At 45.1% G+C, this 25,108-nt stretch overlaps 1 protein-coding gene across 1 annotated transcript; it reads left to right on the forward strand.

Annotated features, from left to right (window-relative positions):
* Positions 1 to 254: 254 nt before the first annotated feature.
* On the forward strand, positions 255 to 24,927 carry PGM2 (phosphoglucomutase 2). The gene is made up of 14 exons (XM_068137551.1): positions 255 to 377; positions 6,078 to 6,245; positions 7,779 to 7,885; positions 8,199 to 8,283; positions 10,009 to 10,092; positions 11,044 to 11,237; positions 12,614 to 12,803; positions 12,950 to 13,047; positions 19,062 to 19,242; positions 19,378 to 19,471; positions 20,170 to 20,299; positions 21,611 to 21,800; positions 23,124 to 23,257; positions 24,533 to 24,927. The coding sequence occupies exons 1-14, from the start codon at positions 306 to 308 to the stop codon at positions 24,633 to 24,635; spliced, it is 1,830 nt and encodes a 609-aa protein (XP_067993652.1). The 5' UTR covers positions 255 to 305; the 3' UTR covers positions 24,636 to 24,927.
* Positions 24,928 to 25,108: the final 181 nt, after the last annotated feature.

Below are 25,108 nucleotides of genomic sequence, written 5' to 3' on the forward strand. Positions count from 1 at the left end.
AACAAACCAGTTCCAAGCCCCAGTCCTCCAGCGCTGGGCGGGCGGGACCGACGTAAGAAGGTCACGGCCCTGGCCCTGGACGGAGCGCGGGCCCTGGTGGGCGGGCGGCCCGGGGGTGAGGCGGCCCCGGCTCAGCCGTGGCCCCGGCCCTGACCCCGGCCCCGGGCAGGCGGGCGGGGCGGAGGTGGGGCGGCGCGGCCCCGGCGGGCGGAGCGGAGCCGAGCCGAGCGGGCGTGCTCCGGAAGAGGGAAGGAGCGGGTGGCGGAGGCGGTGGTTGGTGGCCGGTGGTCGGGACAGAGGCAGGCATGGCAGCGCGGAGCTCCGCCGGGGAAGCCGCCCTGCGCCGCGCAGCTGAGCAGTGGCTGCAGTGGGATAAGGTGAGGGGCGGTCAGCGGGAGCCCTCCGGGACCCTTCCTCTCCACGCGGGGGCCAGGACGTGAGGGGCCTCCCGGTCCCGCAGGGACGGGGTCGGGGCGGCGGTGGGGGCGCGGGGCCGCGGAGCCGGGCTGGGCTCGGCTTGGCGCTGCCGTTGTTCCGATGCTAGGTGCGCTGAAAGTCGCTTGCTGGCTCCTCTCGCTGCTCTCCCGCCCTTCAGCCGTCCGCTGCCCGGCCACCTGTCACTGCCGCCCCCTCGCTGACTCGGGAACCCCTCTGCTGGGTCTCCAGGTATCGCCAGTTTCTCTGGCTGTCAGCTCCATGGGATTTATTTTGTAAAACAGCCTGTATTGAACACCCTGGCGGGTTTTAATAGCTGCAGAGATGCGGTGCTGAGGGAGATGGTTGGACTCGATGATCTTTAAAGGTCTTTCCCAACCAAAGCCATTCCATGATTCTGTTATTCCTAACCACTTCTGTTGTAGGGGCAGCTGATAGACTTAAGTTATTAAAGCCAAGAGTGCATTGCTGTGTCGTGTTTCTCAGCGTTACAAACCTCTGGGTACCTCTAGAACCTTGTTTAGTAAATTACTGTTTCCAAAAGACAGGTGGGCTTGGTTCAAAACCACTGGGAAATGTAGAATCACAGCATAATAGGGATTGGAAGGGGTCTCTGAACATCATCCAACTCCCCTGATGGAGCAGGGTCAGCCAGATTAAGTCACACTGGAACACATCCAGGTGGGGTTTGAATGTCTCCAGAGATGGAAACTTCACAACCTCTCTGGGAAGCCTGTTCCAGTGCACTGGCACCCTCAAAGTGTTGTTTCCTATCTTTAGGTGGAGCTTCCTGTGTTCCATTTCATGTCTATTGCCCCTTCTGTCGCTGGGCACCACCACAAACTGTCCAGCTCCATCCTTCTGACACTCACCCTTTAGATTTTGATAAGCATTAATGCGATCCCCTCTCTCTGCTCTTCTGCAGACTAAACAGCCCCAGCTCTCTCAACCTTTCCTCATGAGGCAAGTGCTCCAGTCCCTCACCACCTTAGTGGCTCTCCACTGGAATTTCTTCAGTGGTTCCTTGTAATTTTTGAGCTGGAGAGCCCAGCACAGGACACAGTATTCCAGATGAGGCTTGGGGTTTTTTTGACCCAATACATGAAATGTGTTCATTTGGCTGTGTTGGAACTCCCTGGCCATTGTCCTTCTGTGGTCACTTCAGTGGCTGCTGGGCTTAGCACCACGCAATGATCTGAGTTTTCTGTTACCTAGATATTAGTTTGGCAAGGGATCTTCTTATATCAAGATTCTCAGTGAAAACATAGAATAGTTATTTATTTTAGTGTTTTTTTTCCAGGTTCGAAAGGATGTAATTAGAATCCCTTAAGTTTGATTCTTCATTAAAGCTCCTTTGACAGGTTCACTGACCAGTTAGCCAGCTCTGATTTTACTACTCATAGTGCAGTGCCAAAGCAGCCCTTCTTTCAAAAATCCTATTGTACCACACCAATTGGCAATCAGTTTTTGTGTCTTTTTTTCCCCTCCACTTTGCTTGATTTTTGAGGAAACAGTCTGGTTTTAATGGGCCTTGCATTTCCATAAATGTCTTGGCAAATGTTAGTGATATTCCTCTTCTCTACACAATCATTTAATTTTCATAGAAATGTTTTGGAACGTCATGGAATGTTTTGGGTTGGAAGAGACCTTCAAGATCATCTAGTTACAACCCCCCTGCCACGGGCAGTGTCACCTTCTGCTATGCCATGTTGCTCAAGTCCATATCCAACCTTGTCTTGAATAGGCCTTTAGGCTGCACCTTGAGTCCTGTGTCCAGTTCTGGGCCCCTCAGTTTAAGGACATCGAAACACTTGAACGTGTCCAGAGAAGGGCAACAAGGCTGGGGAGAGGCCTTGAACACAAGCCCTATGAGGAGAGGCTGAGGGAGCTGGGATTGTTTAGCCTGGAGAAGAGGAGGTTCAGGGGTGACCTTATTGCCCTCTACAACTACCTGAAAGGTGTTTGTAGCCGGGAAGGCGTTGGTCTCTTCTCCCAGGCAACCAGCACCAAAACAAGGGGACACAGTCTCAAGCTGCACCAGGGGAGGTTTAGACTCGAGGTGAGGAGAAAGTTCTTCACCGAGCGAGTCATTCGTCATTGGGATGTGCTGCCCAGGGAGGTGGTGGAGTCGCCGTCCCTGGAGGCGTTCAAGAGGGGATTGGACGTGGCACTTGGTGCCGTGGTCTAGTCATGGGTCTGTGTTGATAGGTTGGACTCGATGATCCTCGAGGTCTCTTCCAACCTCACTTATACTGTGATACTGTGAATACTTCTGGGAGGAGGGAACCATGACCTCCCTGGGCAATGTGTTCCAGCATCTCACCACCCTCACTGTAAAGAACTTCTTTTGTGAAACCCCCTGGAAGTGTGATGCAGTATCCCTGGGAGCATTTCACTTTTGAAGGGTCAGCTCTCTGTTAGCAGTTGTGTCTTTGACCAGTGTGCAATACACAGATCTGATTGCTCAAAAATTGTGAAGTATTGTCATTTCTCAGGGAGCTCTTGCATGGTGCTATTGAGCAACAGAAGAGTCCAATATAACCCTTGTCCCTTTGCTGTGATATTAAAAGGTGTAGAGATGAGTTAATATTTAATGATGATAAGCTGTGCATTTCTTAGAAAATAATAGTTTGCAAGAGCAAGCCTGGAGGCCTAAAAAGGCCCTACTGACCTAACAGGAAGTTTCTACCTGGATGACAATTACTGAGCTCATTACCAGGCTGTTTTTATGACTGTGTCCTTTACAGTAGTATCCTAGTTTTCTTTCTGTTCTCATATGATCATAGAATGGTAGAGTTTAGAAAGGACCTCTGGAGATCAAGTTCAACATCCTGTCATGGAATCACCTAGGGCAGGTCACATAGGAATGCATCCAGATGGGTTTTGAAAGTCTCCAGAGGAGGAGACTCCACAGCCTCTCTGGGCAGCCTGCTCCAGGGCTTCAGCACCCTCACAATAAAGAAGTTTTTCCTCACGTTGAGGTGGAACTTCTGTGTTTGTTTGTATCCACTGCCCCCTGTTCTGTCACAGGACACCACAGGAAAGAGCCTGGCCCCTTTTTCTTGACACCCACCCTTCAGATGTTTGTAAACATTAATAAGATTTCCTCTGAATCTTTTCTGACTTGAAGGCAGCTTCTGGTTTTGTTAACAGTACAACCTGTTTAGGCAATAGCTGTCCCTCTAACCTAAAACCTTGAGGGGACTCCAGCACAATGAGACCTCTTTGGGGCCACTTTGCAGTGTAGACTAAAGTAAATAACTTGAGCGTTACAGGTGATGTTGAAGCAGATTGCATTACTGAATATTAACTCTGTAGTAAATCACCTGCCACTGTATTCATAACTATAATCATAGACTGGGTTGGGTTGGAAGGGGGCTTCAAGATCATCTAGTTCCAACCCCCCTGCCGTGGGCAGTGACACCTCCTACAAATCCAGGTTGCTCAAGGCTTCATCCAGCCTGGCCTTGAACACATCCGGGGAGGGGCCATCCACAACCTCCCCAGTCAACCTGTTCCAGTGTCTCACAATGCTCAATGTAAAGGTTCTGTAATACAGAAATCAGTGTTCTTATGCTCACATCCAGTTTTATTTGAGAGTAGATAAGTTCAACCTGAGAGAACCAACAAGGATGGACAAAACCAGCACTTCCTCCTTCAGATGCTGTTGGTTCCTCCTTCAGTAGAGATGCCGGGAAGATTTGAGTTGGGCTTTTTCTTCTGCTTAAAAAACACCTGTAAACAACAGCATCATAACATTCCTAGAGCTGAAATATAATGGGAACAGATGTCTGTACAGTAAAAAAGAAAGAGCAGATTCTTAGGAGAATAGAGCCATAAATTCTCACAGACACTGGAGAAATCCTTCTCTATGAAACTGACATGGGCATGGCTTTTACCTTTACTTTTGGGTTTCTTTGTCTTGGTTTTGCTTTTTATTTTGTAGGAGGACAGGAGGGAACAACCCAAACAACAAAATTCGTGACAAGGTGGCTAGGGAGTGTACAAAGCCTGGTGCAAAAGGTGTCATTCAGGCTTTACCTCCAAGATAGAGGTCTGGTATTGCAGCAAAAAAAGTTCAGGTTGGCTTTTAAACAGCTTTAACTCAGAATAGTTGTGCTGACCTCTTCTGTAATAACACAGGATTGCATTAATTCATAATTACTGAATATAATTACTCTGTAGCAATACAGAATTATCATCAGCTTCCTATGAGGACATGTCAGTTACAACATTCCTGGACTGGTGAACTGGTAATTCTTAAGCTGGAAATCATTCTGGGGTATCTAAATATTTATTGCACCTAGGAAACCTGGATGGTTTAGGGTTTTTTTTCCCCTTATTTAGCTTATTCTGTATTACAGCACTGAAAGCTGTTTGGGTTTTTTGAGTATTTACTCAAACTGGGGTGTTTGTCCTGCAGCAACAGGCAATATTTAGGGCATCTAGCCCCTGCTCTCAGTTTGGGGTGCAGAATGCTCACACCTTGGTATGCAGGCTCACTCCTGTGTCTGCTGCTGTGCATGTTCTGCCTAGGATACAATCACAGCATTGTTTTGGTTGGAAAAGGCCTCCAAGATCATCAAGTCCAACCAGTATCTAACTCTACCAAGCCTGGTGCTAAACCACGTTCCTCAGCACCACATCTTTGAATCTTTTAAATCCCTCCAGGGATGGAGATTCAGCCACCACCCTGGGCAGCTCATTCCAGTCTTTGAGAACCCTTTCAGTCAAGAGGTTTCTTCTAATATCTAACCTAAACTTTCTCTGGTGCCACTTGAAGCCATTTCCTCTCCTCCTCCTATCACTTGTTACTAGGCAGAAGAGACCAACCCCCACCTAACTCCAACCTTCTTTCAGGTTGGGGCCTACTGGACTATTCTAATTCCTAAGTTTGGAAGCAGAGAGAGTTGATAACTACAGAGCTGGTAGAAGCAGCTGAGACTTGGGTGCTCCTCTCTGTTCTCATGCAGTCTGATGTGGCCTTTCCATCACCACTCTGCACTGTCCTTTTATGTAAGAATTGAGGTCTCATTGCTCACCTTTCATCTTGAGGGTTGTGCTTAGTTTTACCTGCAATTACCTTGCAAATGATCATTATTTTTGTTTAAGTCCTCTGACCAGCCCTTTTAGCTTTGCTGCTGCCTTTAGTCTTAGCCACTCTTGGGACAAGGTTAGGAACCTATTATTTTAAAACTCTACTTCTAGCACTATGGAAGTAACAAATATTTCTCAGCCATCAGCTTACCTCACTTTCTTATGTGTCTAGGATTGTTCCTGTGATGACAAAAAGACTCTGAATTGCACAGATGCTTTTTGTGATTTGTTGTTAAAAACCAGAAAATACTAAAATCAGCATCTTGGGAAATATTTTCGCTTCCCAAACTGTGATATATACACTGCTGTTAAGGCACTACCTAAGGAAATAAAGCTGAAGTAAGTAATACTTGAGGTTATACTGACTTAAAATTAGGGAGCTGTAGCCAGAGTTGTGGTGTTCTTGAAGTGGGGTGTGATGCTTTGATACTAAAATAACTCACTACAGAGAATGGGAAAGGAAATCAGCTCTGTTAAGAGGTTTTATTGTATGCAGATTAAACCAACCAACCCTTTCTTAGACCATCTGAATTTTGTGTCTGCAGAATCCCAAGACTTCTGCCATAGTGAAGCAGCTGCTGGCTGAAGGAAATGCAGCTGAACTGCAGAAATACTTTGGCTCGCGGATGGAGTTTGGCACGGCTGGGCTCAGAGCTGCCATGGGAGCAGGGATTTCCCACATGAATGACTTGACCATTATCCAGACAACACAGGTACCCACCTTCAGCACTTTATCTCACTCAGCTGGTTGTAGCCGTGGATGGAAAAGCCTCCTTTATGACAAGCAAAACTCTGTCTGTCAGAAGTAATTTAAATGATAAGTATTAGCCACGTGTTGATCTCTAAATACAAGCAGAGAGAAGCTATGAAGCTGTTAACATATCAATTATTTTCCATAATTGATTGGCAATTGAATTTATACACAGATACAATTAAGCTGACATGGATCAGTTCATCCTGATGCAGTAACTAGAGAACACCCCAAAAAGGGGCCGAATATTTAGGCAGCATTTGGCTAAGCTTTGTGTATGCTGGATATAAACTTCAGTAAATGTAGTGAAGCTGCATCACAGAATCGCAGACTGGTTTGGGTTAGAAGGCACCTCTAAAGGTCATCTAGTCCAACCCCTCTGCAGTAAACAGAGACATCCCCAACTAGATCAGGTTGCTCAGAGCTCCATCACGCCTGACCTTGAATGTCCCCAGGGGTGAGGCCTTCACCACCTCCCTGGGCAACATGTTCCAGTGTTCCTCCACCATCATAGTAAAGAACTTCTTCCTGATCACAAAACATTAGGAGTTGGAATGGATTTCTGGAGATCATCTAGTCCAACCCTGCTGCCAAAGCAGGATCACCCAGAGCAGGTCACACAGGAATGCATCCAGGCAGGTTTTGAATGTCTCCAGAGAAAGAGACTCCACAACTTCTCTGAGCAGCCTGTTCCAAAGCTCTGTCACCCTCACAGTGGAAAAAGTTTTTCCTTATGTTCATATGGAAGCTCCTGTGCTCCAGCTTATACCCATTGCCCCTTGCTCTGTCATTGGACATCATTGAGCAGAGCCTGACTCTGTCCTGCTGACACTTACCCTTCACATATTTATAAACATGAATGAGGTCTCCCCTCACCTTCCTCTTCTCCAAGCAAAAGAGACCCAGCTCCCTCAGCCTTTCCTCATAAGGGAGATGTTCCACTGGCTTACGATGTGCAATATAAATCTACCCTGCACTAGTTTCAAACCATTACCCCTTGTTGTACAGATCCTAAAGTAGATCAACTTGGGGAGGGCTTAAAACAACCAACCAACCCAAAACTTTAAACTACTGCAGCCTGGAGCAGTGGTGGATCATCTCCTAAACAGGAGTCACTATTGAGGGTGACTTAAACTGAGACATTTCAGTTAAAAAACTGAAACACTGGGCAGTTGTTCTCTTCCTCACCTGAGACCTAACACAGCTAAATCAGTTCTCAGGTTCCACAGTTCAGACTAACTGTGTTAACTGCTTCTTTCAGGAGCTGGTTCTGGTTTTTGGACAAGTACTTCATTGCTGTCCTAGTTCACTATATTGATTTGAAGGTTTCTGCTGTTTCTTGGTGTTTGCTGGTCCCAGACAAACTGAATCCCAGCCCAGTTCAGTGAGACGTTAGTGTGCTAACTTGTCTGAAGTGTCAACATCTTAGCCTTGATGCAATGATAAAGTAAATCTTGGGGAATGGTTAATGAGGTGGATTTTTTGTTGTCTTCAGGGATTTTGCAGATACCTGGAGAAGAATTTCAGTGACCTGAAAAAGAGAGGAGTTGTGATTGGTTTTGATGCTCGTGCCCATCTTTCCAGCGGAGGGAGCAGCAAAAGGTACCTCTTAGGTTTTAAGTGTTTTATAGATGCCTTGTGTGATCTGCTTCAACAGGATTTTCTCCTTCTGTAGATTAAATTAAGGTGAGGGATTTACAGTATTTTTATAGTCTGTTAGTGCCAAAGCAGTGCTTAAGAGTTGTGCTTTGTCTATTGGGAGTAGTGAGGGAGCACACCTAAATTTGGTCTGTATAATAATTTGGAGTTCATTTAGGTGGGGTTTTTGTTTTAAGTTGGAGAAGCTATGAAATCTAGAAAATTAATTGGTCAGAAAAGTAATTTTATTTCCCTGGCATCTTTTCTTCCCATTTAGGTTTGCAAGACTTGCTGCTAATACCTTCATCAGTCAAGGAGTTCCAGTTTATCTGTTCTCTGATATAACACCAACTCCTTTTGTGGCAAGTTTCTCTATTATATCTTCTTAGAGACATACAAATGCTGTCAGAATTTATATACACACAAACTAGTTTAGTTATATTTAGTTTACAACATCCACAGCAAGAGAAGGAAGACACTTAGTGGAGTATCAGTGACAGTGGGATGTGTTTCCATTCAATTCCTGCTTTCAGGCAGGCTTCTAGATTGCTGTGGAATTGAATCACAGAATCATAGAATGAATAAGGTTGGAAAAAGACCTCAGAGATCCTCAAGTCCAACCTGTCACCCAACACCTCATGACTAACTAAACCATGTCTTCAAGTGCCACGTTCAGTCCCCTCTTGAACCCTCCAGGGACTGTGATTCCACCACCTCCCCTGGGCAAAACATTCTAATGGCCAACAACTCTTTCTTTGAAGAGCTTTCTCCTCACCTCAAGCCTAAACTTCCCCTGATGCAGCTTGAGACTGAATCTCATGTCAGAAACTTGCAGACACATTTAGTTTTGTTGGTTTGGTTGGGGGAGGAATTAGATTCTTTTCTTTTCTTTTTGGGGTCTTGAATCCAAAGGAATCTTTTAAAAATAGCAGCTGGAGTGCAGTTTTGCTGGGTGGGTTATTGAAGGTGTCTGCATCTTGACCATCAGATCACTAGCTGACAGCTCTCTAGAGCAATAAAGGAAACCTCCACCTTTCCACTAAAAGCAACAGTTTTTTCCCCATACCACTTGTCCAGTGAGTGCTGCAAAGAAAATCTAGTAGAATTAAGGCTTTACAATCATATAGCCATTCTGATTTGAAAAGACCTCTAAGATCATGCAGTCCAACCGTTTTATAACCCTACCAAGTCTGATGCTGAACCACATCCCTCAGCACCACATCTCTGCTGCTTTTAGACACCCCCAGGGATGGGGATTCAACCACCTCCCTGGGCAGCCTGTTTCTGTCTTTGAGAACCCTCTTGGTGAAGAAGATTCTTCTAATGTCCACTGTAAACCTCCCCTAGTGCAACTTGAGGCCATTTCCTCTCATCCTGTCACTACTTACTAGGGAGAAAAGACAAACACCCACCTGGATCCAACCTCCTTCAAGGGAGTTGTAGAGAGCCAGAAGGTCTCCCCTCAGCCACCATTTGCACGTAGCATTCTTGTACTGACAAAAATTTTGGTAGATTTAGTGGCAGATTCTTCATGATGCAGCTTGAAGCAGTGTTGCAAGAACTGCAGTTGATGGCGTTTGCTTTTAAGTAACAAAACAAGAGTAAACTCAGACTGGACCTGTGGTCACAAATAATACTTTATTTTTTGAATCATTTATGAGAGCTCTCTCCACAGCAACTCTTCACTAAACCACAGTGGAGCAGTTGCTACATGGACTGCTTCAAAAGATAGCATAGATGAGACTGCTCCATTTGTAATTCTCCATGCAGGCTTCTGTCATCATCCCTCCAGATTTTGCACCCTTAAAGACCTCATATGTCTCAAGTCATTCTGCTGCAGGCAACCTGTGTTCAGTTTCTTTCTCTAAACCCACTATAGAGATCCACAAAGCACCTGAAACAGCACTAAGAATATCTACCTGGGGAAAATGCATAAGAAAAAGAAAGGGCTGAAGTTGTGCCATGTGAGGTGTAGTGGAGCAAGTGCTAGACAGCTGGTAGGCATCATATCTGAGCTTGCTTTTTGAAGTATTGCATCTGCATGAGAATAAAGAATATCTACTTCAGATCATTTTCTCTTGTTACAGCCTTACACTGTAACTCATCTGAAGCTCTGTGCTGGAATTATGGTTACAGCCTCACATAACCCAAAACAGGACAATGGGTACAAGGTATTCCTACATCATCCTACCTTTGTTCAAACTCTTTTTTTACACTAATGCTATTGTATGTAGTTTCCAAAACACAAAAATGGAAGTTGGGGGATCTTTTTTGTCCTCTAAATAGAAAACTAAGGCATTAACAGGGATGATCTCATGCTGTCTCTGCCTCCAGAACTTCCTATCTGTGTAAAATTGCTTTGTTTTTTTATTCCATGTATTGGTTTTGATAGCTTGTTTGGATGGTTTATCAATTAGGGGTTATAAATTAAGGGGTTTTGGGGGGGGGGTTTCCTTAACATTTTTGGTTTGGGGCTACATTATGTACATGACCTGGTATCTTTCCTTAAACTTGTGGTCTGTAAACCATCAGTAGAAGGAAGTGTGTAAAAAAAAACCTGTGAAAAAATAAAGTACACCTCTTCCTGGATGTGTGCACCACAGAGAGAAGACCACAAGTGAATAAACATCTGGAAACTTACTTGAATGTCTGCTTGCTGTTGTGGCAACACTGCTGCTGTAGGCAGCTGCCAGGTTCTTGTGCCTGCCTCATTCCTTTTGGTGGTAAACTTGTTTCACTCTGCACACTTTCCTCCCAGCTATAATTATAAGACCTATAATGCAATGAAAAATCTGGAAGAAAGTATATGAGACAGTGTGGGCAAGTTATCAACCCCAAGGCTGGCAGATGGGCTGATCCTTCAATCTTCTCAGTAAATGATCTGGCTCTTCTTTTGTGCTTCATTTCTGTATTTCAGTATCTTCTGATAAGATTGAACAGCTCTTTTTATAGAACAAAAATGGGATGTGAGAGGAAACACTTGAGAATATAAACAAGGGAATAGTGTGGGTGTACTTTAATTTACTGTAATAACTCTACCAAATGTTGTATCCAAAAAAAAAATAGTAAGAAAGCTAACCTAGGAAATTGTTGACCAAATGCTTACCCTGCTTATTATTTAGGTTTACTGGGAAAATGGTGCTCAGATCATTTCCCCTCATGACAAAGGAATTGCTCAGGCTATTGAGGAGAACCAAGAGCCATGGCCTCAGGCTTGGAATGACAAGCTGATTGATGGCAGCCCACTCCTTCATGATCCATATGCCACAGTCAATAAGGAGTATTTCAAAGACATCCAGAAACAGTGCTTTCACAGGTAACTGGGGGTGACTCTGCTAAGAGCATGGGATTGTCCATCTGGTATGTCAGCAAGGCAGTTTAAATTGGTGCAAGTCAGGGTGGCCATGATCCAGTTTTGTCTGTGCCTTCTGGACACCTGTGGTGTGGCTCTGGCAGCTGTGTGGTGAAGCAGTAAGCCAGTTCACAAAGCTGGCCTGGCAGAATCTAACCCAGCGAAGCGAGCCATCAGTTCATGAATAGGTCATTTCCTTGTGTTTGTCTGACCCTACACATCAACCAAATGCCACAGCAACTCTGGGGCTGCTTTGTGCAGCTTGGGGTGAGTTGTCTGGTAGTCCAGCAGCTTTAAAACAGGCTTCTAAGAGAAGGTGAACCAGGCTGCTAAGCCAGTTCTGCAAGAAGGAGGTCGTGATCTGTCGTTCTAACCTTTTATGTTCTCCTGGTGGCCCTGGGTGCCTTGCACAGGCATATTCCACTCCCTTGCTCAGTAAAAACACCTGGCTATTTGTCATTGTGATTAACAAGTAGATTTGGTTTAAGGATTAGATGAGCAGCAAACTAATATATCTGCTTATTTACACCAAAACTTTAACCACCAGTAATCATGCCCTTGCTAAAAATGAAGTTAGGTTTAGTAGAAAGTTGGGGTCATGTGAGAAGTTAGGCTGAGTAGGAGTTCTAGGCTGCTTTTTCAAAGTAGGAGTTCAATGTCTCCTTAGGACTTTGCTTGCTGTTAGGTATGTTCTGCACTCTGGGTGGTGTACTGCATAAGAATGAGTGTGCTCAAAGGAGGTCACTGTGCTCACAGGCTTTGGAGCTGGTGAAAGTGACAGAGCTGGGGATGAAGAGTCTTACTAATCAGTTGGATTTGTTGTCTCCTTTGGGGTGCACAGAGTCTACTGTTTTACTCTACAGATTTGCACATAGGAGGACATTAGCCATCAGGTACAGCCTGTGTTGCTGAAAAGTGAGGCTAAACCAATTTTCAGGCAATTACCTTCAAAATCTGACCTCCTTTAATTTATCATGTTAGTGGTGTAGAATGGCAAGTCCTATCTGTTTCTGCATGTAGCCAGCTTTCATAGTCTCATAGAATGGCTTGAGTTGGAAGGGACCTTCAAGATCATCTAGTTCAAGACACATCTAATGTCCATTGGGCAGGGACACCTCCTACTAGACCAGATTGTTCAAGGGCCCTTCCAACCTGGCTTTGAACACTTCCAGGCTCACAGCCTGCACAGCTTCTCTGGACAACCTGTTCCAGTGCCTCACCACCCTCATGGGGAAGAATTTCTGCCTCATGTGTCATCTAAATCCAGCTTCTTCCAGTTTGAAATCTTGTGCAGGCTATTCTTTCATATCCCAGTTTACTGTTGATCTGTTTTATTTCAGGAATATAAACAAGGCAACAAACCTGAAATTTGTTCACACTTCTGTGCATGGCGTGGGTCATAAGTTTGTGCAGTTGGCCTTCAAGGCATTTGACCTTAGCCCTCCTTTTGCTGTCCCAGAGCAGAAAGATCCTGATCCAGAATTTCCCACAGTGAAGTATCCAAATCCTGAGGAAGGCAAAGGTGTTCTGGTAAGTACCTGGGGGTTTATTAATACTTTTGGGTGGTTTAGATTAAATAAATTGGGCAAATTATTATAAAACTGTAGAGAAGGGGGAAAAAAAAAGCTATTCTTTGGGAGCATTAACACTTACCTCTTTGCTTACCATTTTTCCAGACATTGTCTTTTGCTTTGGCTGAAAAAGATGGGGCAAAAATCATTTTAGCAAATGATCCTGATGCTGATCGACTTGCAGTGGCAGAGAAACAAGAGAGGTATGGTAATGACAATCATAAAATAGCAGGCATGGTAATGGTCACAACTGGTAATAAAATAATAGTAACAAATAGAGGAAATGCAAACTAGTTCTGTTTTCTACTGAAAGGCCAGGCTTGGCTGGGGGGGGGGTGCAACCTGTGTTGCAAAGTAAGACGGAACGGAACGGAACGGAACAGAACAGAACAGAACAGAATAGAATAGAATAGAATAGAATAGAATAGAATAGAATAGAATAGAATAGAATAGAATAGAATAGACCAGGTTGGAAGAGACCTTCAAGATCATCACATCCAACCTACCATTCAACACCACCTAATCAACTAACCCATGTAACCAAGCACCCTGTCAAGTCTCCCCCTGAACACCTCCAGTGATGGTGATTCCACCACGTCCCTGGGCAGCCCATTCCAATGGGCCTGCATCAGGAACAGTGTGGCCAGCAGGAGCAGGGAGGTCATTCTGCCCTGTGCACTGCACTGGTTAGGCTGCACCTCGAGTACTGTGTCCAGTTCTGGGCCCCTCAGTTTAGGAAGGATTTTGACTTACTGGAATGAGTCCAGAGAAAGGCAATGAAGTTAGTGAGGGGTTTGGAACACAAGCCCTATGAGGAGAGACTGAGGGAGCTGGGGTTGCTCAGCCTGGAGAAGAGGAGACTCAGGGGTGACCTTATTGCTCTCTACAACTACCTGAAGGGGGGTTGTAGACAGGCGGATGATGGTCTCTTCTCCCAGGCAGCCAGCACCAGAACAAGAGGACACAGTCTCAGGCTGTGCCAGGGGAGGTTTAGGTTGGATGTTAGGAAGAAGTTCTATACAGAGAGAGTGATTGCCCATTGGAATGGGCTGCCCGGGGAGGTGGTGGAGTCACCATCATTGGAGGTGTTCAGGAGGAGACTTGACGGGGTGCTTGGTGCCATGGGTTAGCTGTTTAGGTGGGTTGGATTGGTTGATGGGTTGGACACGATCTTGAAGGTCTCTTCCAACCTGGTCTATTCTATTCTATTCTAAAGGTAAACTCTCAAGTGAATTTCATCTCAGAAGTGGTAACTGAGAAACATGAATACTTAGAATGAAGAGTTGTCTTTCTATTCACACCTCAGCAGTTAGTACCGAATCATACAATTGTTTTGGTTGGAAAAGACTTCCAAGGTCATTGAGTCCAACCATCGACCTAACACCACCCTGGCCATTAAACCATGGCCCAAAGTGCCATGTCCATGTGCTTCTTGAACACCTCCAGAGATGGTGACTCCACCACCTTCCTGGGCAGCCTGTTCCAGTTTCAGGAAATAAATGTTTCCTAATTTTCAAACTATGTCTGCCCTGGCACAATCTCAGGCTGTTTCCTCTCATTTTATCACCCATATTAGGGAGAAGAGACCAACCCCCACCTCACTCCAACCTCCTTTCAAGGAGTTGGAATGAGTGAGAAGGTCTCCCCTCAGCCCTCTCTTCTCCACACCAAACAACTTCAATTCATAGTTTCATAGTTTCATTCAGGGTTGGAAGGGACCACAAGGATCATCTAGTTCCAACCCCCCTGCCATGGGCAGGGACACCCCACACTAGAGCAGGATGGCCAGAGCCTCATCCAGCCTGGGCTTAAACACCTCCAGGGACGGGGCCTCGACCACCTCCCTGGACAACACATTCCAGGGCTTCACCACTCTCATGGTGAAGAACCTCCTCCTCACATCCAGCCTGAATCTCCCCACCTCCAGCTTCATTCCATTCCCCCTAGTCCTGTCACTACCTGAGATCCTGAGTAGTCCTTCCCCAGCCTTCCTGTAGGCCCCCTTCAGATACTGGAAGGCCACAATGAGGTCACCTGGGAGCCTTCTCTTCTGCAGACTGAACAGCCCCAACTCCTTCAGTCTGTCCTCATAGGAGAGGTGCTCCAGCCCTCTGATCATCCTCCTGGCCCTTCTCTGGACACGCTCCAGCACCTCCAGATCCCTCTTGTAATAGGGGCTCCAGAACTGGACACAGTACTCCAGGTGGGGTCTCACCAGGGCTGAGTAGAGGGGGAGGATCACCTCCCTTGACCTGCTAGCCACACTTCTGATGCAGCCCAGGATCTGATTGGCTTTGTGGGCTGCAAGTGCACATTGAGAGCTCAGCCTCAGCCTCTCCTCACAAGACCTGCTTGTGAGACCCTTCACCAGCTTTGTTGCCCTTCTCTGCACACACTCCAGCACCTCAATGTCCTTCTTGTAGTGAGGGGTCCAAAACTGAACCCAGCATTTGAGGTACAGCTTCACCAGTGCTGATTGCAGGAGCAACAATTATTTTCTGATCCTTCTGCTCATACTGTTGCTGATCCAGGCCAGGATGCTGTTGGCCTTCTGGGCCAGCTGGGCACACATGGTCTCATATTCTGCTAGCTGTCAACCATGATCCCAAGTCGTTTTCCCCCAGTCAGCTTTCCAGGCACTCTGCCCCAAGCCTGGGGGTAGCATGGGGTCATTGTGACCCAAGTGCAGGACCTGGCACTTGTGCTATGAAAAGAAAAATTAACACATGAATTACAGGATTCAGAAACATGTTGTGGTGCATGGAGCATTAAGAGATGGCCATCAGGTACTTTGGATGCAATACTCCCTGAATTACCTTGCAGTGAGTGAATGTAGTAGAGCTGTGTTCTTGCACAGATACAGCCTCTAGGCACACAGGAAAAAAACCACCTGATTTAATCTGAATTTATTTCAGAAGTTACTGCACAAGCCAGAGTGCAAACACCATCAACAAGAAGGCCAACAAGTGGTTAACCTACTCACTGCAGGATGGTTGGACTAGATGACCTTTAAAGGTCCCTTCCAACCCAATGCATTCTATGATTAGACACTGTGGAGAAGCCTGAATAAATAAATACTTGACACTTGCTCTGCTTGAGGCATGCACAGAAGCATGTGAATTGTTGTGGCTGTGCTTTACCTCTTTAAAGGTAGGCTTTCAGTTAGAAATTGTTGATGGCAGGCTGAGAAGCATCCTCTCATACTATGTTTATTAAATAATAGCTTGATGATTCAGGAGAACCTTTATGGTTCCCTGCTAATCTCAGGAAGAGGGAACATCCCTGTTCTTTGAGTTCTCAAACACTGTCAGACCATGCATTTTACAACCATTGGATGATTTGGGACTTTCTCATTTCCTCACTTCCGTGCCCAGTGTTACAAACCTGCACTTCACCTGAAGCTTTGTCAGTGTTTGTTACTTCTCAGTAAAGTTATTTTCACTCTCCCCTTCAAGGACTAGCTATCCATGCATTATTTATCTATGGATATCCCATCAAAGAGCAGGATCACAAAAGCTAAACTTGCTCAAACAGGGGCTTCTCATATATTTTTTCCATGTATGGAAAGTGTAACCTCTAGTTCTGACCCAATATTGCCTTGCTTTTGTTGCATGCCCTGAAGTATCCTATCCTTCTGCATTTCTATGCTTGGTTGAATGAAAACAAGCCTTGAAGTAGTGTGCTTGGAGTCATATCTACAAAGAGTGGTGTTTCTCTTTTTATGTATCTTGTCAAAGCAGAAACTAATCCAAGTAGTTAGAAACCATAAATGTTTAATGAAAGTGAGCTTCAAGGTTTTCAGCTCAGGGAGGAGCAGAACAAAAACCTGCTGCTGAGCCAGGAGCAGAAACAGCATAAACTAGTTCCCTGTGCATGAGAGCGAGAAGAGGGATTTAACACCACAGCTACAGCCCTTCATACTGAGATGGGCACCTGATGGATGTCCTCAGTGATTGTGGATGGTGCAGATATTTGAACCTGTAAATGCAAATTCCAAACAGCCAGGAAAATGAGACAGTGCAGACATCCATTTTGCTCACCAGGTCTGTCATTTGAGATGGGCTTTTCCAAACATAGAATAAACCAGGTTGGAAGAGACCTTCAAGATCATCGCGTCCAACCTATCATCCAACACCACCTAATCAACTAACCCATGCAACCAAGCACCCTGTCAAGTCTCCTCCTGAACTCCACCACCTCCCCGGGCAGCCCATTTGGACTTGTAGCAGCATGAAAGGTGGAAATGGTTTTGTGGAGCTTTTTTAAAACTCCCTAGCCTCACAGCCTGAACTAAGGAGGCTTCTCTGCCTCCAGAACAGGCACTGCCTGCTGTGCCTTTGGCAGTGTTAGCTGGAATATCCTTATTGTAATGGTTTTGGCCTCTACCAGCCTCATTTGGTAATTCAGCATTGAGGAAAGCCAGGAAAAGCTGCATTTCATGCTAGTTATGATGGGTTAAAGGAAGAATGCCAAAAGCACTGGTGGGTTTTGTCTAAAAACTTACAGCTATCTGAGCCTTGAAGAGGAGGTGACAGTTCCTTGTGTTCAGCACCACTGAGAGCATGGTGCTTTCATGCTGCTAACTGTTCAGACAGTTTGAGTTGTGTCCCTAATTTCCAGTCCTGTGTCCTCCTCTCAGATTCCTGCTGTAGCTGCTCAGACACTACTCCCACATTCATGTGGCCTCTACAGTCTCTGTCCTTCTTCTTTGACAGAAGCTCCTGCTCGAGCGCGCTCTCTCCGCGCTCTTGCACATTACTTTGTGCCTGTTGGCAGCAATAAATGCAGGAGACTGAGTCTGCTTCTCTTTCACCACAGGTACTGTTTCTGGAGGTCTTTATTTTTGTCACTTTGACAGTGTCTTTGTGCCCTTTTGTGACTGGGAGCTTTGGGGAAATTTTGATATCTGTCATTTTCCCTTTTCCCTTCAGTTGTTCATGTTCTAGCAACACATCCATGTTAATATTGCTTTATTCCTTTTTACCTGCTAGAGACTTTTCCTCAGTCTTCCTCACAGTTTGGTGTATTTGGGATTAAATGAAAGGTATTTGTCACTGAATCAACTAAAAATGCTGATTGCTTGAGGATTGTCTTTTTGTGTGTCTGTGCTAGTCTTATTCATAGATCTTTATCATTTATCTGCTGAATATTGTTGGTTTTACTTAAAATATGTTGGAAAAGTCATTGTTCCATCTTTGGATAAACTCAAAAGCTGGTATGTGTGATGGAAGAGGACTGTAAGCACTTCAGAATTCTTTGGGGGAGGAAACTTGGAATCACAGAATATACCTGGTTAGAAGAGACCTCAAAGATCCAGTCCAACCCTTCACAGTATCACAGTATCACTAAGGTTGGAAGAGACCTCAAAGATCGAGTCCAACCTGTCACCACAGACCCCATGACTAGACCATGGCACCAAGTGCCACGTCCAATCCCCTCTTGAACACCTCCAGGGATGGTGACTCCACCACCTCCCTGGGCAGCACATTCCAATGACGAATGACTCTCTTGGTGAAGAACTTTCTCCTCACCTCCAGCCTAAACTTCCCCTGGCACTGAAGGGTCAACACTAAACTATGTCCATAAGTCCAAGGTCTTCAGAGGGATTGAACACTCCCAGGGATGGTGACTCCACCATTGCCCTGGGCAGACCATTCCAATGTTTGATAGCCCTCTTTGTGGAGAACTATTTCCTAACATCCAGCCTAAGCCTCCCTTGGCACAGCTTGTAACCATTTCCTTCAGTCTTGTTGCTTGACACCAAGGAGAAGAACTTGGCCTATTCCTCACCCCAACCTCCCTTCAGGCAGCTGTAGAGAGCAATGATGTCTGCTCTCAGCCTCCTCCAGACTGAACAACCCCAGCTCCCTCAGATGCTCCTCACAGTCCATGTGCTCCAGGCCCTTCACAAGCCTCCTTGCCCTTGTCTCTTTGTTCCTAATGAACACAGGACAGCTTATTACTTGGAACTCAGATGCACTGGTTTCATGTACTAGTATCCATTTATGGGAGAACCAGCAGTTGCTTTTTCTGTTTCTTTTCTTTTTAATTTCCACCTCCCTCCCCCCAGTATTATCTTTGAATTCATGTACATTATGTTATTTCTATGTTTTCTCTCGTGCTTCCTGTTATTTCTGTGTTTTCTCTTCTGCTTTCTGTTATTCCCACTTTATTTCTTATGTGCTTTCTGCTCTGCCTAATTTTTTCTCCCACGCAGTGGTGAATGGAAGGTGTTTTCTGGAAACGAGCTGGGAGCTCTTTTAGGCTGGTGGATCTTCACTTGCTGGAAAAATCACAACAGGGATAATTGTGCCATTAAAGATGTCTACATGTTATCCAGCACTGTTTCTTCCAAAATCCTGAGAGCAATTGCACTAAAGGAAGGCTTTCACTTTGAGGTGAGCTGCTGCATGTTATCTTATGTTCATGTTATTTTATGTTCTTCTGTTTGCTTACCTACATGGTGTTGTGTCATTGTAAAACATTGCTTTGCTTTTTAATGCTTTTTTTCCCCTTTCTCCTCACTGCTGTAGGAAACACTGACAGGTTTCAAGTGGATGGGCAACCGTGCCAAACAGCTGATGGACCAGGGAAAAGCTGTTCTGTTTGCATTTGAGGAGGCTATAGGTAAGAAAGAACATTATGGTCTGGTATCCTGCAAAACAGTGACAAAAAATGGGAATGCGAAGGTGCTCCTAACACAGTGGGTGTATTTCCAGTGAGTAGTTGATATCATCCATTTGAACAGTTCATATTACTGGTTTTAATCCCTTATAGTATCATAATATCATAGTATCAATCAGGGATGGAAGGGACCACAAGGATCATCTAGTTCCAACCCCCCTGCCATGGGCAGGGACACCCCACACTAGATCAGCCTGGCCAGAGCCTCATCCAGCCTGCTCTTAAACACCTCCAGGGACGGGGCCTCGACCACCTCCCTGGACAACCCATTCCAGGGTTTCACCACTCTCACGGTGAAGAACTTCCTCCTCACATCCAGCCTGAATCTCCCCACCTCCAGCTTCATTCCATTGCCCCTAGTCCTATCACTACCTGAGATCCTGAGAAGTCCCTCCCCAGCCTTCCTGTAGGCCCCCTTCAGATACTGGAAGGCCACAATTAGGTCACCTCAGAGCCTTCTCTTCTCCAGACTGAACAGCCCCAGCTCCTTCAGTCTGTCCTCCAGCCCTCTGATCATCCTTGTGGCCCTTCTCTGGACACCTTCCAGCACCTCCACATCCCTCTTGTAATAGGGGCTCCAGAACTGGACATAGAATATGTTAGATATAAGATGTCAAATATATCTGATTTTCTTCCTTTAGGGTACATGTGCTGTCCTGCTGTTCTGGACAAGGATGGTGTCAGTGCCGCTGTTATAACTGCAGAGATGGCGAGCTTTTTGGCCACCAGGAACTTGACTCTGTCTCAGCAGCTGAAAGCTGTCTATGATGAGTGAGTTCAGCTTTCAGGTTTTCTCCATTCCACATGGCAGGGTTACAGATTTGCAGATTGCATCAGGTTGGAAGGGACCCTCAGAGATCATCCTGTCCAACCCCACTGCAGTGAGCAGGGACACCTCCAACTACATCAGGCTGGACAACAACCTGTAGCATATGAAGTAATAAATGTGGCTGTTTTACCACTAACACAATGCTGTGTCAGTAGTCAACCTCTAGAAAGTGCTCCTGCCTCATGAGCATGAAAATATTGATGACTTCATTTTGTATAGTTTTAAGGGATTTAAAAAGTAATCATGTTACCTTACTAATTCCTTATTAGTTCATAGAATCATTTTGGTTGGAAAAGACCTGTAAGATCAACAAGTTCAACCATTATCTAACTCTGCCAAGTCTAGTGCTAAACTATCAGACAATCACAGAATGCCAGATTGGAAGGGACCACAGGGATCACCTGTTCCAACCTCACCAGACGATAGTGTCGTTGAAATGAGATGGCACAGCACCCTGTCAAGCTGAGTCTTAAGACTGTCCAAAGTAGGGGAATCCATTACTTCTCTTCGGGAGTCAGGATGTGGCTCAGTTGGTAGCACATCAGACCCTTAATGGGAAGGTTGTGAGTTCAAGCCTGAAGTGGGCAGTAGTGTCCTCCCTACTCTAGTCATGAGGTGACAGGTTGGACTCGATGATCTTTGAGGTCTTTTCCAACCTTAGTGATACTGAATACTGAGATGCTTCCAATGTCTGACTGTTTTCATAGTGAAACAGTTCCTTCTGGATCTCAATCAGAATCTGCCCAGGAGTAACTTGTACCCATGTCCCTCAGCATCACATCTTTGTAGCTTTTAACCACCTCCAAGGATGGGGACTCAGCCACCTCTCTGGAGAGCCTGTTCCAGTGTTTGAGAACATTTTCCATTCAAGATGTTTCTTCTGATGTCCAATCTAAACCTCCCCTGGTGCAACCTGAGGCCATTTCTTCTTTTCCTATTATTTGTTACTAGAGAGAAGAGACTAACACCCACCAGGCTCCAACCTCCTTTCAGGCAGTTGTAGAGAGGTAGAAGGTCTCCCCTCAGCCTTCTTTCCTCCAAACAACCCCAGTTCCCTCAGCTGCTCCTCACAAGACCCTCTTAAAAGTACATAAAATAGGACAATTAAGCTGTTGAGGCTTTCTAAAACTGTGAGAGGGTGAAGTGATGCTACAAGTCAGTGACCATGCGTAGATTCTTGCTTTGGAGAAGGTTTTGTAACATGTATGGTATGCCCCCCTAAGAACACTGCTTCTCCATTTGTGTCTTCACAGATACGGCTTCCACATTACCAAAGCTTCTTATTTCATCTGCCATGATCCTAAAGTTATTCAACAGCTTTTTGACAACCTGAGAAATTTTGATGGGAAGAACACATACCCCAAATCTTGTGGTAGATTTAAAGTTTCTGCAATAAGGGATCTCACTACTGGGTATGACAGCAGCCAGCCAGATCAAAAGGCTGTAAGTATATTTTCTTTGAAATGATCTGCAAGGCATCTAAGTATGTGTATACACATATATAAACCCCTCTACACTTTATCATGTTACATCCTGAGTCTTCAAATAAGTTAGATGGAGGGTGATTGGGTTTGCCTTGGTGGGAGGAAATGGAGACTGGGGAATAGTTAAGGTTTCTTACTTGGGTTTGTGGTGTATTTTCTCTCAAAGATGACAGTCTGCAAAGACAACTAGGAAGACTTTCCTCTGTTGTTTAAGCAGTCTTGCATTGCTTTCTTGTAAATTAAACTGTCTGCTCAGATGTGGCTTTGAGGTTTTTTTAGTTTTTCAGAATCTGTGTTTCTTTTCCTCCTGGGAAATGCAATCAGAGCAATTTCTGTTTGCAGGAAAAATCATAGTGTCATAGTACCAATCAGGGTTGGAAGGGACCACAAGGATCATCCAGTTCCAACCCCCCTGCCATGGGCAGGGACACCCCACACTAGATCAGGCTGGCCAGAGCCTCAGCCAGCCTGGTCTTAAATATCTCCAGGGATGGGGCCTCGACCATCTCCCTGGACAACCCATTCCAGGGCTTCACCACTCTCATGGTGAAGAACCTCCTCCTCACATCCAGCCTGAATCTCCCCACCTCCAGCTTCATTCCATTCCCCCTAGTCCTATCACTACCTGAGATCCTGAGAAGTCCTTCCCCAGCCTCCTTGTAGGCCCCCTTCAGATACTGGAAGGCCACAATGAGGTCACCTCGGAGCCTTCTCTTCTGCAGACTGAACAGCCCCAACTCCTTCAGTCTGTCCTCATAGGAGAGGTGCTCCAGCCCTCTGATCATCCTCGTGGCCCTTCTCTGGACACCTTCCAGCACCTCCATATCCCTCTTGTAATAGGGGCTCCAGAACTGGACACAGTACTCCAGGTGGGGTCTCACCAGAGCTGAGTAGAGCGGGAGGATCACCTCCCTCGACCTGCTAGCCACACTTCTCCTGATGCAGCCCAGCATCTGATTGGCTTTCTGGGCTGCAAGTGCACATTGAGAGCTCCTGTTGAGCTTCTTGTCCACCAGCACCCCCAAGTCTCTCTCCTCAGGGCTGCTTTCCAGCCAGTCACTGCCCACCCTGGATTTGTGCCTGGGATTGCCTCGACCCAGCTGCAGGACCCTGGCTACCGATCAGATTCTAGGTGTAGAGCAGAGCTGTCATTTTCCTGTTGTGGTCTCCACAGACCAAAGAAAACAATGAAGCTTAATTTTAACTGATGATGGGTTTTGTCTTGAGCTCATCTTGTATAGTCAATTTCCAAGCTTCCACAAAATCATTCTCCTATTTCCAGATACTTCCCACCAGTAAAAGCAGCCAAATGATAACCTTCACTTTCGCTAATGGAGGAGTGGCCACCATGAGAACCAGTGGGACAGAACCCAAGATCAAATACTATTCTGAACTTTGTGCACCTCCTGGAAACAGGTATTGTCACTTAGAGCACTAAATGCTGTGTGGTAGTGGTTTGGTGGGGAAGGGGTTCTCTATGGTCAAATAATATTCCTGTGGTCCCTATTTTAGTGAATGTATTTGCATAAAACCTCAGTTGTGCAAAACTTTGCTGATGCACTCCTGTTGCCATTGAAATTCCTTTGAATTGGGTTTCACACTCAGTAAAAACAGTATCAAGAAAAACATTCTGCCTTAAATGAAAGCAGATCTATCCACTCTTTTTACATACATAGTTGCTTTAAACTTCTATAACTACATATGAAGTGTTCTGATAGCTTTTGAGCTCTCATTTTTAGCAGTTATGTCCTTGACTGAGAGCCTTAGGAATCAGGCAGTCTTAAAGATAAGCAATTCTTAATTCATGGAATGAAAGTTAATGCTTTCTCACAGATGAAATTCATCTGCAAATACCATTGCAAGCATAAAAAATACATTTCTAGTGACATGTATTCAGTAATGGAAGATCTTCTGGATTCAAGCTGGCCGTTTACTTTAGTTTCTGTTGTGTGTTTGTGTTTCTCCATAAGTTTTACGTGCCCTCATGCACTTCAGTTGAAGTGAACACCAGCACATTACCATCTTAGGAAGAAGTTCTTCGATATGAGGCTGGGGACTTTGGAATAAGCTGCCTAGGGAATAGGATAGGGTAGAAGAATAGGAATAGGAATAGGCATAGGAATAGGAATAGGAATGGAATAGGAATAGGAATAGAATGGAATAGGAATGGAATGGAATGGAATGGAATGGAATGGAATAGAATAGAATAGAATAGAATAGAATAGAATAGAATAGAATAGAATAGAATAGAATAGAATAGAATAGAATAGAATAGAATAGAATAGAATAGGAAAGAATAGGAAAGGAATAGGAATAGGAATAGACTAGACTAGGAATAGGAATAGGATAGAATAGGAATAGACCAGCCCAGGTTGGAAGAGACCTTCAAGGTGTTGTGGATGCCTCCTCCCTGAAGGTGTTCAAGCCCAGGTTGGATGAGGCCTTGAACAGCTGAGGCTAGTTGAGAAGCATCATTGCTGATGGCAGGGAGGTTGGAGTAGACGATCTCTAAGGTCCCTTCCAGCCTAAGCCATTCTATGGTCATTAATCAAGTATGTAAACTTCTGGCATGGGTAGAAAATGATTGTCTAAGACAGTAAACAGACTTAAAATTTCCTCAGACTGGCCATGTGCTTTTCCACCTCCCCCTGTGACCCTGTTCTCTGGTTTTGTGTGTGTGTTGTTTCTCAGTGACGTTGAGCAGCTGAAGAAGGAACTCGACGAATTGGTCAGCGCTCTTGAAAAACACTTCTTCCAACCAGATAAAAACAACCTTCAACGAAAGACTGAGTGAAATAGCAGAACTGTGAGCTTTAATTGGGTTTTGCAGCATTAGAAGTGTATTATTTAAGAAGTAAGGATCTTTAGGACCAAATATCTGAGCACTCAGACTAAAAAGACTCCTGCTTTTATTAAGAGTTACTCTGGGTACTCTTGAATCTAGTATCTTATTTTGGAAGGAAGGAGCCTTAAAAGGACCAAAAAACCCCAGTCAGTTGAACTAAAAGCTTTATGAACTAAAAGTCAACTGCAAATGTATTTCAATCCAAACTTGTTGTAATTAAATATTATAAGTAATATCCTAATTTTTGAAATGCAGCTTGTTTTGTGGGGACTCTTCTCTCTTTTATGTCTGATAACACCATGAACCTTTATCGAGGTTTAGATTGGCAAAGCAAGTTCTTCTGTTAACAAGAAGTACTGGAAGCCTGTGATGAGACCTTGACAAACTTTAGCAGCATTGTTTTTGCTTGGGGATAGTGGCCC

The sequence above is a fragment of the Melanerpes formicivorus genome, unplaced genomic scaffold (genome assembly GCF_026170545.1).
Source record: "Melanerpes formicivorus ecotype bairdi unplaced genomic scaffold, bMelFor1.0.p_v2 SCAF_4, whole genome shotgun sequence".
Classification (NCBI taxonomy): Eukaryota; Metazoa; Chordata; class Aves; order Piciformes; family Picidae; genus Melanerpes; species Melanerpes formicivorus.

Coding starts and splice junctions, on each gene's coding strand:
- PGM2 (XM_068137551.1), top strand. CDS start 306: ATGGCAGCGCGGAGCTCCGCCGGGGAAGCCGCCCTGCGCCGCGCAGCT. Junction 7,886..8,198: donor AGCGGAGGGAGCAGCAAAAG/GTACCTCTTAGG, acceptor CTTCCCATTTAG/GTTTGCAAGACTTGCTGCTA. Junction 12,804..12,949: donor AGGAAGGCAAAGGTGTTCTG/GTAAGTACCTGG, acceptor CCATTTTTCCAG/ACATTGTCTTTTGCTTTGGC.